Source organism: Hemiscyllium ocellatum, chromosome 16 (genome assembly GCF_020745735.1).
Source record: "Hemiscyllium ocellatum isolate sHemOce1 chromosome 16, sHemOce1.pat.X.cur, whole genome shotgun sequence".
NCBI classification, from domain to species: Eukaryota; Metazoa; Chordata; class Chondrichthyes; order Orectolobiformes; family Hemiscylliidae; genus Hemiscyllium; species Hemiscyllium ocellatum.
This window is the reverse complement of record NC_083416.1, coordinates 57820016-57838561: the sequence shown is the minus strand read 5'-3', so window position 1 is coordinate 57838561 and position 18546 is coordinate 57820016. Positions and strand designations below refer to the sequence as shown.

Sequence of the window (18546 nt, the reverse complement as noted above, 5' to 3'; positions counted from 1 at the left end):
CAATCTGGGCAACATCCTGTAAACCTGTAAGCTTCCACATCTTTCCTATAGTGTGATAAACTGTAAATCTATAAGTTAATAGTGTGGTAACCAGAACTGCAAATGGGCCTCAGGCTGAAGTTTTATACAGCTGCAAGGTGACTTGCCAAATTTTATACTCAATGACCTGACTGATGTTGACCAGCGTGCCATACAACTTCTTTACCACCTTACCCACTGGCGTTGCCACATTCAGGGAGCTATGAACGTGCACACCAAGATCGCTTTGAATATCAATGCTCCTAAGGATCTGACCATTTACTGTAAACTTTCCTGTTGCATTTGACCTTTCAAAATGTATCACCTCCCAGAAAAACACCATTCCACAACAATTCTCTGCCCTCAATCACCAAAAAAAGCATCGCCTAACTTACACACTGCCCAACTCAGAGGTATCAGCTACTCCCAGTTGGGGGTCTCCCATGTAACAGATGGAGATACTAACCAAGAGCTATGCCCGGATTCAAGTCTCATCAGCAGGTCAAAATATACCTGCACAAGTTTGCTAACAAAAAAATGAAAACAGCAAGAGATCATTTGTCTAACTTCTCCAACCTCTGACATGGGAAGATATGCTGCTGATGGCCTGGACTTGCCACTTATTGTATAGTTCATGGAAGACAATGCACATTTTGAGTAATTCATTTATCTGCTTTGACTGAAAGAATGCCAACTCTGTTTAGGTGCAAGAAGATTTAATTTTATCTACTCCCCATTCACTGCCCAAATCACACGACAACTAATATGAAGAAAAGACGTTAAATATAAATAACATATGCAGTGGTTTGCCTCCTGGGCCCCTCATTACACTTCATGTGCCTGCCTCAACTGAAAGAACATCAGGAAGGTTAATTCGGGGGAGGAAAAGCCCCAGTTCATCCACAGCCAACAATTCACATTCTCTGTGCTGCGATGTAGTTCACAATAAGACTTACTGCGTTTGGGCAGCAGAGTATGTGCCAAATGTTGAGCCAAATGCTTCCTTCAAAATGAATTCTTTCCAAAAAAAGAATTCAAGCAGCAGTACAATTGGAATGCCTGACTGCCTCTATATTCCACACAGCCTGCCTCAGTACATCCAATTTTTTTTATATCGTTTGTTAATAGTCAGTCTGTAATCAGGATGAACAGCCTTGGTAATGGCATCTTCACGGTGTTACAGAAAAGGACAAAAAGTTTCTCCTTCCAAAGAAACAGTAAGAAAAACACTTCAGTGCTGACAAACCGGCTGTTTACTGAAAGAAACCCTTTATAATCGAGACACAAGTGGCTTTGGGTGGAGCTCTCTGTGCCGGATGAAGTTTGATTAATATTTATAAGGCAACTCTTGTGATTTAGTAGGAGTTTGAAATTCTCCAGTTGTGCCCTCCAACAGCCAAGTCGCTGCAGTTTTAGGAAGAGAGTTACTGCCGGTTCTCCCACTGTCACTAACATGCGGGATTACGATGAAATCACCGCTTTTCTCGGAGAGTGGGGACCTTACCAGAAAATTATCTTCTTCCTTTTGAGCATCAGCATTTTGCCCAATGGTTTCTGCGGAATGTCCATAGTTTTTGTCGGGGATATTCCTGAACACCGCTGTTTCATTCCCGGGAACCTCAACCTCAGTGAAGCGTGGATGAACCGCACGATCCCTCTGGAACAAGACAAGGAGAAACTCCAGTACAGCAAATGTAGACGGTACCGGTTGGATGTGATCAAGAACCTCTCGGAGATATTCCCTGACCCGGATTCCGTCAATATTTCTGAGGTGGGACAGGAGCCCTGTTTGGATGGATGGGTGTACAGTAAGGAGCAGTACATCTCCACCATCGTCAGCGAGGTAAGGGCTGGAGCAGACACAGTGTGAGACAGGGAGTAGTTTGTGAACATACCGAACATAGAAGGACTTTACCAAAAAGCAGACGCGGTTGAAGTTAGACATAACCTGCCGTCTTTATCTTGTATTTTGTCTTGGACCACATATACCTTAGTATTTCACTTTAGAACTTTTTGTATTTTTTTCAGCATTGGAAGTTTAAACATTAAATCCTAGGTCTCTTTTTCCCTCCAAATTCCGTCTAGCTCCCTATCCAGTCTTAAAACATATCTTCTTCCACAGCCATCTGATGAAGGAGCGGCGCTCCGAAAACCTTCCAATTAAACCTGTTGGACTATAACCTGGTGTTGTGTGATTTTTCGTCTTAAAACATTTGCCTAATTTGCCTCAATTAAAGTTTTTATTTCCTAATCTCACTTGGTTTAACACCGCCATAGATCCTGCAGGGTCAAATGTACCTCACATGTAGAAAAGGAAGTTTGAAAATTCTACTTTTTTTATTTCAAAAATATGCTTTATTCATAAATATTTTGATGATCTGTACAATTGGTCATGCCATACATCCGTAACCATTCCATTTTTTGGTGTACAGAGACAGAGTAATCATTCATATATACAGGTCTGTACAATTACATATTTAGCTGAGGAGTCAGCAAAGCCCAAATGACTGCATGGGCCCCCTGTTCTTCTTAGGCAGGCAGATGTTACACGGAGGTCTTTCCCCACCGCGCCTTGGCGGCAGCTGCCCCAAGCTTCAGTGCATCCCTCAACACGTAGGCCTGGACCTTGGAATGTGCCAGTCTGCAGCACTCAGTCGGGGTCAACTCCTTCAGCTGGAAGATCAACAGGTTTCGGACCACCCAGAGAGCGTCCTTCACCGAGTTGATGACCCTCCAGGCACAGTTGATGTTCGTCTTGGTGTGCGTCCCGGGAAACAGACCGTAGAGCACAGAGTCCCGCGTCACGGCGCTGCTCGGGGCGAACCTCAACAAGCACCACTGCATTCCTCTCCAGACTTCTTCTGCATAGGCACATTCCAGAAGGAGGTGTGTGACAGTCTCATCCCCCCTCCGTGCAGCTGCTTCGAGGGCAGCGTGCAGTGAGGCTGAGAGCCTGGGCGTGCATAAAGAATCTCACAGGCAAGCCCTTCTCACCACCAGCCAAGCCATGTCTTGGTGCTTGTTGGAACGTTCTGGCGATGAGGCATTCTGCCAAATGGCTTTGACAGTCTGCTCAGGGAACCACTCGACAGGATCCACCCTCTCCTTTTCCCAAAGGGTCTCAAGGACACTATGTGCTGACCACTTCCTGATGGACTTGTGTTCAAAGGTGGTTTTCTTCATAAACTTCTCCACGAAGGACAGGTGATACGGAACGGTCCAACTACTCAGAGCATTCCACGACAGCGAGGCCAGTCCCATCCTTCACAACACCGGGGACAGGTAGAACCTCAGTACGTAGTGACACTTGGTGTTTGCGTACCGGGGATCCACGCACAGCTTGATGCAGCCACACACAAAGGTGGCCATCAAGGTGAGGGTGGCATTGATGTATTTTTTTCCCCTGTTGCCCAGATCTTTGTACTGCGAGTCCCTTCGGACCTGGTCCATCTTTGACCTCCACATAAATTGGAAGATGGCCCGGGTGACTGCAGTGGCACAGGTTCTGGGAATAGGCCAGACCTGTGCCAGATATAACGGCAATGACAGTGCCTCACACCTGATGACCAGGTTTTTTCCCACAATGGAGAGTGACTCTAGCTTCCATTTGCCCAGCTTCTGCCTCACTTTGCTGATACACTCCTCCCAAGATTTGGCCCACGCCCCAGCCCCCCCAGAACCAAATACCCAGCAACTTCAGGTGGTCGGTCCTGAAGTTCCCGAAGAGCATGGCCTCGCTCTTGCCTCGGTTTACCTTGGCCCCGAGGCCCGTTTGAACTGGTCACATATGCACCTGAGTCTGCGCACAGACAGCGGATCCGAGCAGAAAATGGTGACGTCATCCATGTACAGGGGGGCCTTAATCTGCAGGCCCCCGCTGCCAGGAATAGTGACCCCTCTCAGGCTCGCATCCTTCCTGATGGACGCAGCAAATGGCTCTATGCAGACACAAACAAGGCAAGAGAGAGAGGGCAGCCCTGCCTGACTCCAGATCTGACTGGGAAGCTATCTGATTCCCACCTATTGATTGAGACTGCACTGACGATGTTGGTGTAGAGCAGTCTGATCCAATTGCAGATTCTCTCCCCAAGCCCATTTTGGAGAGAACATCTCTCATACCCTGTCAAAGGCTTTCTCCCAGTCCAGGCTGATCAGGCAGATGTCCAACCCTCTGTCCTGCACGTAGGCAATCATTTCCCTGAGGAGTGCGAGACTCTCAGCGATCTTCCTGCCCGGTACAGCACAGGTTTGGTCAGGGTGAATCTCCGACCCCAGAACAGACCTGACCCGGTTGGCAATAATCTTTGACAGAAATTGGTAATCCACATTCAACAGTGAGATTGGTCTCCAATTTTTGAGTTCCTTCCCCTCCCCCTTCCGCTTGTAGATGAGGGTGATAATGCCTTTCCTCATGGATTCACTCATGGTACCTGCCCGAAGCATACTGACATACACCTCCAACAGGTCCTGGCCAATCAAGTCCCACAGAGCAGAATAGAGCTCGACCGGTAAGCCGTCATTTCCAGGTGTTTTATTCTTTTCGAAGGACTCGAGGGCCTTGGTCAGCTCATCCAGAGATAGCGGCTAGTCCAGCCTCTCCCGTGTTCTGTCGTCTAAGACCTCCGTGATAGAGAACAGGAACGACTGGGAGGCCATGCTGTCGGTTGGCTTCACATCATACAGACTGGCATAGAAGGATTTGCTGATCCTCATGACATCAGCCTGAGATGACGTTATTGAGTCATCTTCTTCCTTCAGGCTGCTGAGCACGGACCTCTCTTTGTGCACCTTCTGGAAGAAGAAACATGAGCACATCTTGTTCTGCTCCACCGAGCGGACCCTGGGCCGGAAGATTATCTTGGAGGCCTCCGAGGCAAAGAGTGAGGCTTGCTGGCCCTTCACCTCCTTGAGGTCCTCCGTGACATTGACTCCCATCATCTGCAGCAGGAGCAGGTTCTGCATACTTTCCTGGAGCTGGGACAGTTTTCCCCGCCTCTCTCTCGCCTCCTGAACACCTTTAAGGATGAAGAACCTCTTGATGTTCCCTTTTACTGTTTCCCACCAGTCCGCCGGGGACTCAAAGAGGGGCTTCATGGTTCTCCAACCTGCGTAGTTTCTCTTGAGCTCCTCAATGTTTCCCGGGGTCAACAGCTTTGTGTTCAGCTTCCACATTCCCTTACCAGCCCGCTGCTCGTCCTGTAGGTGACAGTCGGCCAGCAGGAGGCAGTGGTCAGAGTAGTACACCGGCTTGACATCCGTGGATCCGACCGAGAGCGTTCAGAACACAAACAGGTAATCTATCCTTGAGTGGACAGACCCATCTGACCGTGACTAGGTGTATCTATTCAGTGCTCCGTCTGCAGGGGTGCTGAAGATGTCGTATAGCTTGGCATCTTTTACCGTGTCCATCAGGGCTCTGGACGTGGCATCCAGTTTACTGTCCCCCACCCACCAGATCGTCCATCTGCATCAATGATACAGTTGAAGTCTCCGGCCAGAATGACCGGCCTGGACGTAGCCAGCAACAGTGGAAGCTGCTGCAGGACGGCCAACCGTTCACTCTTACCCACTGGGGCATACACATTAATCAGTCTCAGGGGACCATTCCTGTGTATGACGTCGGTGACGAAGAGGCGCCCGCCTACCACCTCCTTAACCTCGGAGATGGTGAAGTTGCTCCTCGCAACAGGATACCCAGGCCGGAGGAGCGGCTATCATTGCCCCCCACCCGGCCAAACTGACGGCCCATGGGCCCACAAGCTCGACCATCTCCTGAAGTTTGAAAATTCTACAGTCTCAATATCTGATTGAATTTTCCGTTCCCTTGAGCACATGGCCAATGGTGAGAAATGAGGAAAAACCCAATGAAAGAGAAGCACTATCAGAGTCTGGCCAAAGAGGAAAATTCTGATATTCTCCTGAATGTTTCAATGGGAAGTTCCGAACCTTGACAACAAACAGAGACAACCTTATTTTGATGCATTTGTGTCCCATTAACGATCCAATTCATCTCATTTCCCTGCAGCACCCAACAGTCATTTAATTACAATACAGATAAACTAGATGACACAATTCCACATGAAAGTGACCAATTACCTGGTAGCAGCAGTTTGCTGTTTGCCTTTACAACCTTCAACCAATTCTGGCTTCATCACATTGTCCCTACATGCTTCGTGGACTCTATTCTCCTTCAGCCTTTGTCCAAGCAAGGTGGCATCAGCAAACCACATCATCATGCCAGACAAACTGGCCCACCATTTCAGCCCTTCAGGAATTCACTTTGGAGCTTTGGGGCATTCAAGACTTGCAAGTTTCTTTCAGATGACACAGCATGCAGAGGAACACATGCTTCTCTGTGCTTGCTCACTTTGCACTTGCTTGGAGGCTTCTGCACTTTTTTTGTGCAATGGGAGAGGCAGCAGCTCATTTTGATTCAGAGCACTGAACAGTTAAGGGGACGGATATATTGCTGCGAGGAACTTGCTATGTCAGTGCCACACCTGAAGCATGTGCCAGAGAAACCAAGGCACATTGCTTCAACCAAATGGAGATGCCTGAAACTGAAATAAGATTAGTCCTTTGTGGGTTAAAGTGAGACGACAGTCAGGAGCGCGCGTGGGCAATGTCACAATCAGTCAAGGAGCTTGCTCAATGCCAATCCTGAGTATTGGCCACATTCAGTCCTACAGGTCAAAGAGAAGCCAACCTGGGGATTGGGACTAGGTCAGTCAAGCTGCTAGGGAGACATCTGTTGTGAGTAAATTACCATAAGCTACCTTTACTTCTGCTAGTTACTAAGAAATCTCACAAACAAATGCTAAAGCAATTACTTGAATTTTATTGCATGTAGCAACTAAAACAAGACCCTACAAGCAAGCAGGTTAAGCCTCACAACCCACCCTAATCATTACCTGATGAGTGGTGGAATTTAGCTATGATTCCAACCAACAGCATCTGTGCCTGGATAATTTTAGGGTTCAATTCTTGTGCAGTGTAATTGTCCAGAATTCTGATGTTGAAGAATCCTGATTTATTATGGGATTTTCTACCATGTGAAGTTTGTGATGTGACATTATTGATGATCATTTAGATTCGTTCATCAACGCAAGATCACATTGATTACACTTCTGTTGTCATCAACTTTGTAACTTGCCTTCCAATCAGGAATAGTTTGTTTGTACCTTGTTACAATCCAGGTTAACTTATTGTTTGACATGTGGTGCCAGCTTCCCTTTCTTAGCCATTTGCTCAGTTACAATGATGCAATGTAATGTTGGAGTGCGTTGGAACCCTGCAATCCACAAGGAATCAATGTGGATTTCACCAGTTTCCCCATTTCTCTTCCTTCACCTTATCCCAGTTCCAACCTTCCAATTCAGCAGTGCCCTTTTGACCTGTCCATCACCCTTCCCATCTATCCACTCCGCCCTCCCCTCCGACCTATCACCTTCCCACCAACCTTCATCTACCTATCACATTCTCAACTAACTTGCCCCCAGCCCCACCCTTCTCTCGTTTATCTCTCAGCCCCTTGACCCACAAGCCTCATTCCTGATGAAGGGCTTGTGCTCGAAACGTCGATTCTCCTGCTCCTCTGATGCTGCCTGACCTGTTGTGTTTTTCCAGCACCACACTCTGCAATGTAACATTCCTAGACCATATTTATAAAATGTTCTGTTTTCTTTGCTTTTCAGTGGGATTTGATGTGTATCAATGAATGGAAGGGGCCATTTGTTATGTCTGCATTCATCATGGGATTGCTAATTAGTTGTTTTTGTTGTGGACTGTTATTAGACAGTTTTTTGTCCCGTTGAAGAGTTGTAGCTCAATGTTTACTCTCCACATCTGATAATGTACAAAGGTACATTATAAAGGACTGTTCTGCATGCAGCCTCTGAAGTGCTGGAGAGTTAGAGTTTCAATTTTTGTAATCTCAAAAATATACTTTATTTGTAGAAAATCTTTATATGCATCCATAGTCACTAGAGCAGGTAAATTCTGCACAATCTTTACATCTGGAGAATAAACAAAGCAAAGACATTTCTTACTTATACAAGACTTTATCTACATACATTTGATCAAAACTCACACAACACCAGATTATAGTCCAACAAGTTTATTTGAAATCGCAAGCTTTCACATCAGATGAAGTAAAGAGAGCAGCCAGGTATGGACTTTATAATCACAGAATAAAAAAAAATATAAGTGGTGTGAGTGAAGTGACAACAAGTCGAATGATAGGTTCTGCAGGTGAATAAGAGTGTCAGACGGTGTGAATAAAGTGTCAACAGTTGAATAACAACTGAAGGCATGATTTATAATCTGATTAATTGAGGCAGAGAGATAATTACAAAAAATTAAAATAAGGTCATGCTGAAAATAAACCAAATGACTGGAATTTGTGTCATTTGGTTTGCGAAATACATTGTGTCCATCATACATTACAAATTGCATATTATCTGTTGGAATTAGAAGGAACTGCCTTTCACATGTTCTTTTGTGACTTATTTTGAAAATACTTAAGTAGTACCCTGTGAAAAATGAACTCTGTTCTCCTATTGACAAATGTGGCAACAAAATTCACAAACAATAAATTGACCAACAGAATTATCTCTCTCAGTAATATTGGTTGAGAAATAAATATTGACCAGAAAGCTATCCTGCTTATCTTTAATTAGTGCCATAGAATATTTTCTATATATCTGAGAGGGCATTTTAATATCCCAATCCAAAAAACTGGACAACCTCAGTGTTGAATTAAAGCAGTAGCCTAGATGAATCGTGCTGAAGGCTTTGGACGGTGATTTCAACCCACAGGTTTTAAGTGAAGATGCTTCCCCTTAACCCATGCTAATGGTGCAGCCAGATTGTTGAACCAAATATGTTGTTCAGGTTGCCTATATCCTACTATTCTTAGATCCAATACAATTAAACAATTTCTCTGTAACTTTCCTCAAATTACATTTATAACATTTTCTATTTGCTTTGCCTTTCAGTGGGATTTGGTGTGTAATGATGACTGGAAAGGACCATTTGTTATGTCTGTATTCTTCATGGGAGTGCTGGTTGGTTCTTTGTGTTGTGGACAGTTATCAGACAGGTAAATTATTTTTGCATTGAACTCTGTGGTTTTGAGCCTAATATTTATTCTTCACATTTGACAGAAATAGATTAGGTGGAAGGGAGGGCATTGGTAAAACAAGAACTGAATTCATAATTCACAATATCCAGTGCCTTAACAACCTTTCCACATCTACCCCGTCAAGTCCCTTAAAAAACTTGAATGTCTCATTAAGGTCACCTCACATTCTATATACAGGCCCAATCTATTCAATCTCTCCCCATAAAACAGTCCCTCCATATCTGATTTCAGCCCCTCCATACCTAGGATCAACCAGTATTGAAATTCTAATGAACTGGTTTCAGAGTTAAAGATATGGTAAAATAAAGTCACTTTGATTGGAGAAATGCATTTCTACATATTAGGATGCTATATTTGACCAAAGGTTCTCATGCTTTTACTATCAATGCAGTGCCATTACACCTCCTTAATCCTCATAGACATTGCAAAGTAATTTCTGCTTAAGAATAAATAGCCTGTGAATATTAATTTGAAATGAAAAGGGTTCATCCAATCAATTACACACCAATCAGCCAACAATGATGATAGGAAAGCTATTAGAAAGTATTCTCAAGCACAGCGTAAGTCACTTAAAAAGGCACAAGTTAATCAAGGTCAGAAAGTGTGGTGCTTCAAAAGCACACCCGGTCAGGCAGCATCCGAGGAGCAGAAGAGTCAACGCTACGAGCATAAGCTCTTCATCAAGCCTTCCTAATGAAGAGCTTATGCCCAAAACATTGACTCTCCTGTGCTTTCTACAAGTTATTCAAGGACAGTCAATACATTTTTTAAGGGAAGCTTATTTCTGACAAATCTAGCATTCTTGAGGCAGTAAGAGTGAGCGGTGTGGTGTTTGTTGGGGGACGATTGAGAATTCATAGAATTTAGTGAGGCTTTTGACAAAATTCTATATGGTAGCCTGATCAGAAAACAGCAGCCAATGGATTCAGGGAAAGTTTCTACACTAATTTATTTAGACTTCAAACAATTCAGGGCAGCTGAGGTTTTGTGAAGTTAATCCCCTCAGTCATAGGACATTTCTGCAGGAGTTCCTCATATATCCTTGGCACTGTCAACTTCAATTGCTTCATTATTGACCTTCCCTCCATCATAAGGTCAGAAGTGGGGGTGCTCACTGGTGACTGCACAATGTTCAGCACTATTCCTAAATGCTATGATACTGAAGCAGTCATATCTATATGCAGCAAGATTGGACAAGATTTAGGCTTGAGCTGACAAGTGAAAAGTAACATTTGTGCCACGCATGTATCAGACAACAACCATCTCCAAGAAGAGAGAATGCCTCTAGGCCTTGATATCATTGTTAAATTTCATACTATCAACAAGTTAGGGATTAGAAATAACCATAAAACTGAACTTGACTTAATAAATAAATTTTAAAATACCATGAATAGAGCACCATATGAAGAGCATCATTCTCATTAGAGAATGAATAAAAAGTTTTTTAAACTCACACAACACCAGGTTATAGTCCAACAGGTTTATTTGAAGGTACTAGCTTTCAGAGTATAACTTGTTCAACTATAACTTATTGTTATGTGATTTTTTGCCCACTCCAGTCCAACACCGGCACCTCCACATCATGAATAAAAAAATGTCAGAGGCCTGGAATTCTATGGTGTGTATTCTACCTCCTGTTTTCCCTAACACCTGAATGATCAAATCAACAAAGATCCTCAATGCCATATTCCAAAGCCATAACCTACATCACTTAGAAAGACAAGAGTAGCACACCAATTCCATGGCACTTGCCCATCCTGAACCAGATTACCATTCCTTCACTGTCATGGGGTCAAAACCTAGAACTCCCTTATTAAGTAGCCATGCAAGTATCTTGAGAGAAGATGGACTGCAGTAGAAAAATAAGGTGATTCACCACCACCTTCTGAAGAATAATTAGGGATAAGCAACATGTGAACATATGAACCTAAAAATCACGGGCTGGATTAGTGACTTGGCTTCTTGAGCCCGATCTGCCATTGAATAAAATAATGGCTGATCTGATAACTGCATAATCCTGCCTACTACTGCTAACCTATTATCCCTTGTTTATCAAGAATCTGCCTTAAAAAATATTCAAACATTCTGCTTCCATTAACTTTGAAGAAGACATTTCCAAAAACACATGACACCCCATGACAGAATAAGCTCCTTGTCTTTGTCATTAAATTTGTACCCCTTTAGTTTTATGCGGTGACCCTTAATCCTAGATTCAATCACAAAGAAAAACATCCTTTCCATATCCATCCTGTCAAGACCTTTACCATTGTATCTGATACACACAAGATTTCTCTTACTCTTCAAAACACTAGTGGATTGAAATCTAGCCTATCTACAAGAGAACCACACTGTACCCTACAATCTAGATGTGGTCCCATGAATCCTGTTGACAACTGGAGCATAACCTTTTATACTTTTATCATCAACTTCACTCACAAAAAACAATGACATTCTGTTAGCTTTCCTATTAATTGCTGCACTTGCATGGTAAACTTTTGTGTTTTATTCACCAAAATACCAGATTACTTTATATCTCAAAGTTCTGCAATCTCTCGTAATTTAAATGTTTTTTTGTTACTCTTCCTGTCAAAAGATGGCTGTTTTCACTTACTTTCCCACAGTATACTACACATGTCAGATCTTTTCCCTCCCACGTGATCTACCTGTGCCACTTTTAGAGCATTCTGACCTCCTGTTCACAACTCACTTTCCTCTTTATGTTATCAGCAGATTTAGCTGCCATACCTTCAGGCCCTTCATCCATGTCCTTTCTTTCATAGTGATGCCCACAGTTCATGAAATAATTCTTTAAAAATTCTGAGATGGTTGTATGGCTAGAAGAACCAATGGTGATACAGAGAATGCAAAGCCATAGCGGGGTTCGAAAACTGGAATAAAGTTGAGGCAATGCTTAAATAGGAACCAGTATGTTACTAACAAGAGGATGACAGATTAATGTAATTTGGTATGCGTTAGACCATGGAGTGTGGTTTTAGATAATCATAAGTTTCAGTATCGTAGAATGTGAGAAGCCAGCCTGACATTCTTTGAAATTGTCAAGATCTAATGTATGAAAGCATTAAATATCCATTCACCAATAGATAAAGGAAGGCAGGACAGAATTGAGAAATGTTGTGAACCTGGAAGTAGGTAGTCTTAATAATCATGTGGAACTATGGCTCATTTCATGATCAAATAAGTCACCAAGGTTGTGAAAAGTCTGATTCAGTCTTAGTTATTTGCAATACAGAGGCTGGAAGTTAGTAACCAGAGAGCAGAGTTGTGAAACTTCATTGGCTTTGGTTTTTCCAATGTTTAATTGGAGGAAGTTTTTCTTCATCCAGCTCTGCATGTTCCCAGCTCTGCATGTTAGATGAGCTGCACAATAATCTAGAAATCATGGATAGCAGAGATGAAATTGTGAAAACTGACACAGTGCTATGTTGTTGAGGGGCAGCATATAGTTGAGACACAGCAGGGGCCATGGCAAGTTCATTGGGGATCATCAGGGGTAAGTGTGCAGGAACAGGAAGGCAATCCATTCTCTGGCTATGCTGAGATAAATATGTGCAACTCCACCCAGCTGGCTGATAGTGGAAAGGCATTGGAGGAGGATCGTGTGATCAGCCTTATCAAATGTTTGTCAGGTTTTGAAAGAAATGAAGGGACAGTTCATCTTTGTAACACAGGATACCGTTATAAATTCAAGAAAGAGTTGTTTCAATACATTGCCTATGGGAAAACCCTTGATTGGAACAATTAAACGGGGAAATCTGGAAAGAAGGACACATGCTTTATCAATGACACCACTTTGAACAGAATTGCATCTGCTTCAATATCTCTGTCTCTGAAATTGTCAAAATTCACATAGAAAATGCTAGTCCATCACTATTGAAACAAAGGTAGACACAGTGAAATTGAAGAATGATGTGATGGTTACGTTATTGAAATAGGATACCAGTGATCTTGTCTGACTATGAACTCAAAGCCCGGCACAGGGAATTAATAGCTGTTAAATAAATGGAAATAAACTGCTTATATTGGTGAAACTCGGATTATCATTAAATTCTAACAAGTTCAGTGAATCTTTTTAGAGAAGGAAACTGCAATCGGTGCTAGGTCTAGTTTTTACATATTTCCAGTCTCACACCAATGACGTTGACTCTTACATTTCTTCTAAAGCGTTTTAACACACCAGTTAGTTGCGTCAAATTGTTACTTGGAAGATCTTAAGATAGAAAAAGAAAGTGATGAAGAGCTTATGCTCGAAATGTCGACCCTCCTGCTCCTTGGATGCTGCCTGACTGGCTGTGCTTTTCCAGCACCACACTTTTTGACTCATAGCTTCAGATAGATAATAACTTATTGTCTAGCCAATGATGGCCATATTCCAAGTATACGTTGTTTTGGACTCAACAGTTATGCCTGGTAACCAAATTGAGTATAGAGTACAAGAGCTTGGATGTAAGATTCCAGTTAGACCTCAGCTGGAACATTTTTCTGGATGCTAGACATCAGGAAAAGAGTGAATGCAGTGGGGAGAGTGCAGAAGTTGCTCGTGAGAATAGTTCCACAGATGAGAAACTTCAGTTATGACGATTGATTGGGGAAATCGGAATCATCTTTCTCAGAGAGAAGACTAAGCATAGATTTGACAAAAGTTTTCATAATCATGACCAATCTGGACAGAGTAAATGAAGAGAAATCATTCCCACTCAAAGGGTTGAAATGAGTCAGCGTAGGTTTAAAGTAATTTGGCAAAGTAACAAATGTGATGTCACGCAGTTAGGGTCTAGAATTGTGACAGAAAGGTCTGTCATTTCATTACATGTATGGGAAGTATATAAAAGAAATAGTAGACTAGAAAGGGGTACAGGGATCTATCCAAGCAAACATCTTGGAAAGTTTCCTGTGGTCCTCGATAACAAAATTGGAGGTGTGGTGGACAGCAAAGAAGGTTACTGCAGAATACAACAGGATCTTGATCAGATGGGCCAATGGGCTGTGGAGTGCCAGATGGAGTTGAATTTAGATAAATGTGAGTTGCTGCATTTTGGAAAGGCAAATCAGAGCAGGACTTATATACTTATTGTTAAGGTCCTGGGGAGTGTTGCTGAACAAAGAGTCCTTGAAGTGCAAATTCATTGTTCCTAGAAAGTGGAGTCGCAGGTAGATAGGAGAGTAAAGAAGGCATTTGGTAGCTTTCTTTTACTGGACAGAGGATTGAGTCTAGAAGTGTTCAGCAACACTCCCCTGTACCTTACTATTATGTGTATACGTCCTGTTCTGATTTGCCTTTCCAAAATGCAGCACCTCACATTCATCTAAATTTAACTCCATCTGCTACTTTTGCAGCTGTGCAGGACATTGCTTAGGCCACTTTTGGAATATGACATGCAATTCTGGTCTCCCTGCTATTGGAAGGATGTTGTGAAACTTGAAAGGGTTCAGAAAAGATTTACAAGGATGTTGTCAGGGTTGGAGGATTTGAGCTACAGGGAGAGGCTGGATAGGCTGGAGTTGTTTTCCCTGGAGTATCAGAGGCTGAGGGGTGACCTTATAGAGATTTATAAAATCATGAAGGGCTTGGATAGAGTAATTAGACAAGGTCTTTTCCCTGGGGTCAGGGAGTCCAGGACTTGAGGGCATTGGTTTAGGACGAAAGGGGAAAAACTTAAAAGGGACCTAAGGGGCAACTTTTTCACTTAAAGGGTGATGCATGTATGGAATGATCTGCCAGAAGAAGCGGTTGAGGCTGGTAGAGTTACAATATTTAAAAGACAACTGGAGAGGTATACAAATCGGAAGGGTTGGAGGGATATGGGCCAAGTGCTGGCAAATGGAACTAGATTAGGTTAGGATATCTGGTGGGCATGGATGAGTTAGACCAAAGGGTCTGTTTCCATTCTGTACATCTCTATGTCTCTATGACTCTATAAAGGGGGCATTAAAGTTAAAAGTAAAGCTTGAAACCCTTTCCTTCAGAGTACAAGCAGGAATTATACCTATGCCATCCTCACTCTCAAACAAACCTCAGCTTTGTTTTTTTGCCAGGTAGGAGTACAAAACCCCTCTGAATATATCACTATGGTATGTTTCAGGGCAAGAGATATGGGAACCTGACTCCACCTCCTGGTGTGTTCTCTTTGCTACTAATTGCTGTTTTTGTGAGTCTTTTCAAAGCTCCAGATATAAGACAGAGATCTTTCTGGGTCACAAATGTTGACTCCTTGTGGCAAATCCTTGCCACAGTTGTTGCAGACATAAGACAGAAAGATCAGAGGGTTCTTTCTTTATCCTTCTTTTTGATGTAAACCTACATATAAGTGGAGAAGTCCACAATAATGTCTATGACTTATATTTAACTGAGATAATGTAGATACCAGTTTGTGTGCTTATATGGAGAAATGTTTCAGCATACGATTAACCAGATGATCTTTATTTGCTTCTGTTTTACAGGTTTGGGAGAAAGATAGTTCTGTTTGGAACTATGGCTCTACAGAGTGGATTCAGCATAGTTCAACTGTTCTCTCCAAACTGGGAAATATTTTGCTTTCTAAATTTCCTTGTGGGCTTTGGACAGATTTCAAACTATGTCGCTGCATTTGTTCTTGGTAAATATCTGCCCTCAGTACTTTTATTATTCCTTTCCTCAAAATCTTTGCTGATTCTGTCACTCCTGGTATGGCACTATGTTCTGGATATTGGCCCAGAATTCTGGTAGAATACCCTGAAATTTGAATTCACTCTTCAGTAGCCAATTAAGGACATGTTCCCATGTGAGCTGGCACCTTGGTGTTAAACACAAGGGAAAGCAAGCAAAAACACATGATACCTACTATTCTTGGATTCACAACTCAGGGAAATTGTAATATTCAATGCCCTTCACAATTATCTAATTGTTCATAACTAGACTTTATGAATTAGACATCTTGGATGCCAATTTTTGTAACATTAGTAAATAGTAAAGCTTTATTATTCATACTGCCACTTTAGCAGGACAAAGATAAACTACTATATAAGCTGAATAATATTTAGGATTTTAACCTGATGTTCTTTAAATATAAACCCCATTCACACATAGGTAGTCAGACACAGTAAAGGGATAAGTTTAAAAGAATTATAATTTGCCAGTTCAGTTAAACAATTTCAAATGATGAATGCCAAGCATTTATGAAATCCTTGAATAATGAGTTGTTCACAGGCAGTAAAAACTGTTTATTTACTTTTGTCAAAAATTTAGTGAACTTCCAGAAATATTTACTTCTGTCGTGCAATCTGGGATTTCTTTTCTCAGAGCATTCAACAATCCAGGAACTGGATATAAAAATAGAGAGAGTAAAACACAACAGCAGCCTCTTGAAATTTCAGAAACTAGATTGCATTTGTCAAAACCCGTCAGAATCAGTTCTCAAACTCAATTTCTTTTAAAATCAACATTCTTTGCAGTTGCCTTATGAACTCCAGTCATAGAGACATCAAGTTATACTGTACAGAAACAGACCATTCTATCCACCTCATCCACACCGACAGAAATCTTGAATTAATCTTGTCCCATTAGCCAGCATTTGTCCCATATCTCTCTAACCCTTCATATTCCTATAGCCATCCATATGCCTTGTAAATGTTGTAATTGTACCAGCCTCCACCACTTTCTCTGGCAGCTCACTTCATACTTGCACCACCCTCTCCGTGAAAATGTTGCTCTGTAGGTCCCTTTTAAATCTTTCCCCTCTCACCTTAGACCTGTGCCCTCTGGTTTGGACTCCACTACCTGGAAAAAAACCTTGGCTATTCACCCCATCCATGCCCCCCATAATTTTATAAATCTCTATAAGGTAACCCCTCGGCCTCTGACACTCCAAGAAGAAAAACTCCAGCCTATTCAGCCTCTCCCTATAGCTCAAACCCTCCTCCACTGATTGGCCAATTCTACATCCAGTTGGCTGTCAGTCCTGAGCAACCAACAACCAGTTCTGATTTGTCTACAATGTTCCATGGTTCCATAATTAATTCCATAATTATCCAGATGAGTCCCCAACAGCAAACATACGCAGTTGTTTTCTTCTCTGTTAAAACACACAGCTATTCAAATTTAACTGATCCTAACCTCAACTCTTTAGTTCCATCAAAAAAAGAGAAAAATACAAGAAAAATCGTCAGGTTTCTTGAGTGGGTTTGGTTTCCCTTCTAATCAAATCCTTTATGGCTCATGGAGAGTTGTCCTGGTTGTGATGGCAGTTCCTTAAGTAGAACAAGTCAACTCAATCCTCATCGACCATACATCTTCCCAAGTCCCACACTATGGGCTAGCCCCATAACACCCTAACGCCATAAAATATCTAAGAGAAAAACTCGAGCAATCGCCCCATCGGGTCTGCTTCACCTTTTGGTCATGGCTGATAAATTTCTCTACCCTATTCTCCTGCCTCTTCTGTGTAACCTTTGATCCCTTACCAATCAAGAACCAATTTATCTCTGTTTTTAATACAGTCAGTAACTTGGCTTCCACAGCCTCCTATGGTTTTTGAGTACTGCAGGTGCACTGCTCTCTGGCTGAAGAAATTCTCCCTCATGTTGTTCCTAAAGGGTCAATCCTACTAGTGGAAGCATCTTCTCTGCATTCTATCCAGGTCTCTCAATATTCTGTAAGTTTCCAATGAGGTCCTCCATCATCCTTTTAAACTCCACTGAGTACAGACCCAAAGTCCTCAACCACTTCAAATATAACAAAACTTTCACCCAATGGTTTGTACCTTGTAAACCTCCTCTGGAAACCCCTGCAAATCCAGCACTTCCTTCCTTCAATATGTGGCTCTTGTTAACTTGCTGAAAGGTCAGAGTCTGTTTCTAGAATCCTAGTTAAGTTGCAGTCCTTCCAAATGGCCAAAAGCTCTTAGAAGGAAGAGACGACAAGTTATGATGTAAGATAGATGTGAAGTTAATGATATGTACCAGAACCAGGCCAAATATAGTGAGCGCAGTGTGATAGTGAAAATGGAAATAAGTGAAGTAAAGAGAGCATGTAAGAAGAGACTAGCAGCTAACATATAAGAAAATCTAAATGTCTCCTATTAATAAGTAAAAAATGAAAAGTTAGTAAGGGGGCGTGTGGGACAAATTAGCACTCAAGTAGGAGAATCATATTTCGAGGCAAGGAAAGGCAATGATGCTAAATAAGTGCTTGCACCTGCCTTCATCAAGTTCAGGGTTTGGAGGAAGTGCAAATATTTGAGATACCAAGGGAACTAAAAATTGATGAAAAATTATTCAAAATCTTGGTGGAACTTGATAAGTCACCAGGGCCAGATGAGATGTATGGGAGTCATGCATACATCTGTGACACTATGACTCTTTCCAATGATGCTGAGGAAGTGAAGATGAAA

The 18546-nt window shown here is 42.3% G+C and overlaps 1 protein-coding gene across 1 annotated transcript in view; it reads left to right on the top strand.

Moving 5' to 3' along the window:
- Positions 1-1411: 1411 nt before the first annotated feature.
- The window catches only part of LOC132823225 (organic cation/carnitine transporter 2-like), a 62930-nt gene continuing 45795 nt past the window's right edge, over positions 1412-18546 (top strand). The window contains exons 1-3 of the mRNA XM_060836851.1: positions 1412-1861; positions 9015-9118; positions 15620-15774. Coding sequence (XP_060692834.1) covers positions 1472-1861; positions 9015-9118; positions 15620-15774 — 649 coding nt within the window. The 5' untranslated portion in view covers positions 1412-1471. The remainder of the gene's footprint in view (positions 1862-9014; positions 9119-15619; positions 15775-18546) is intronic.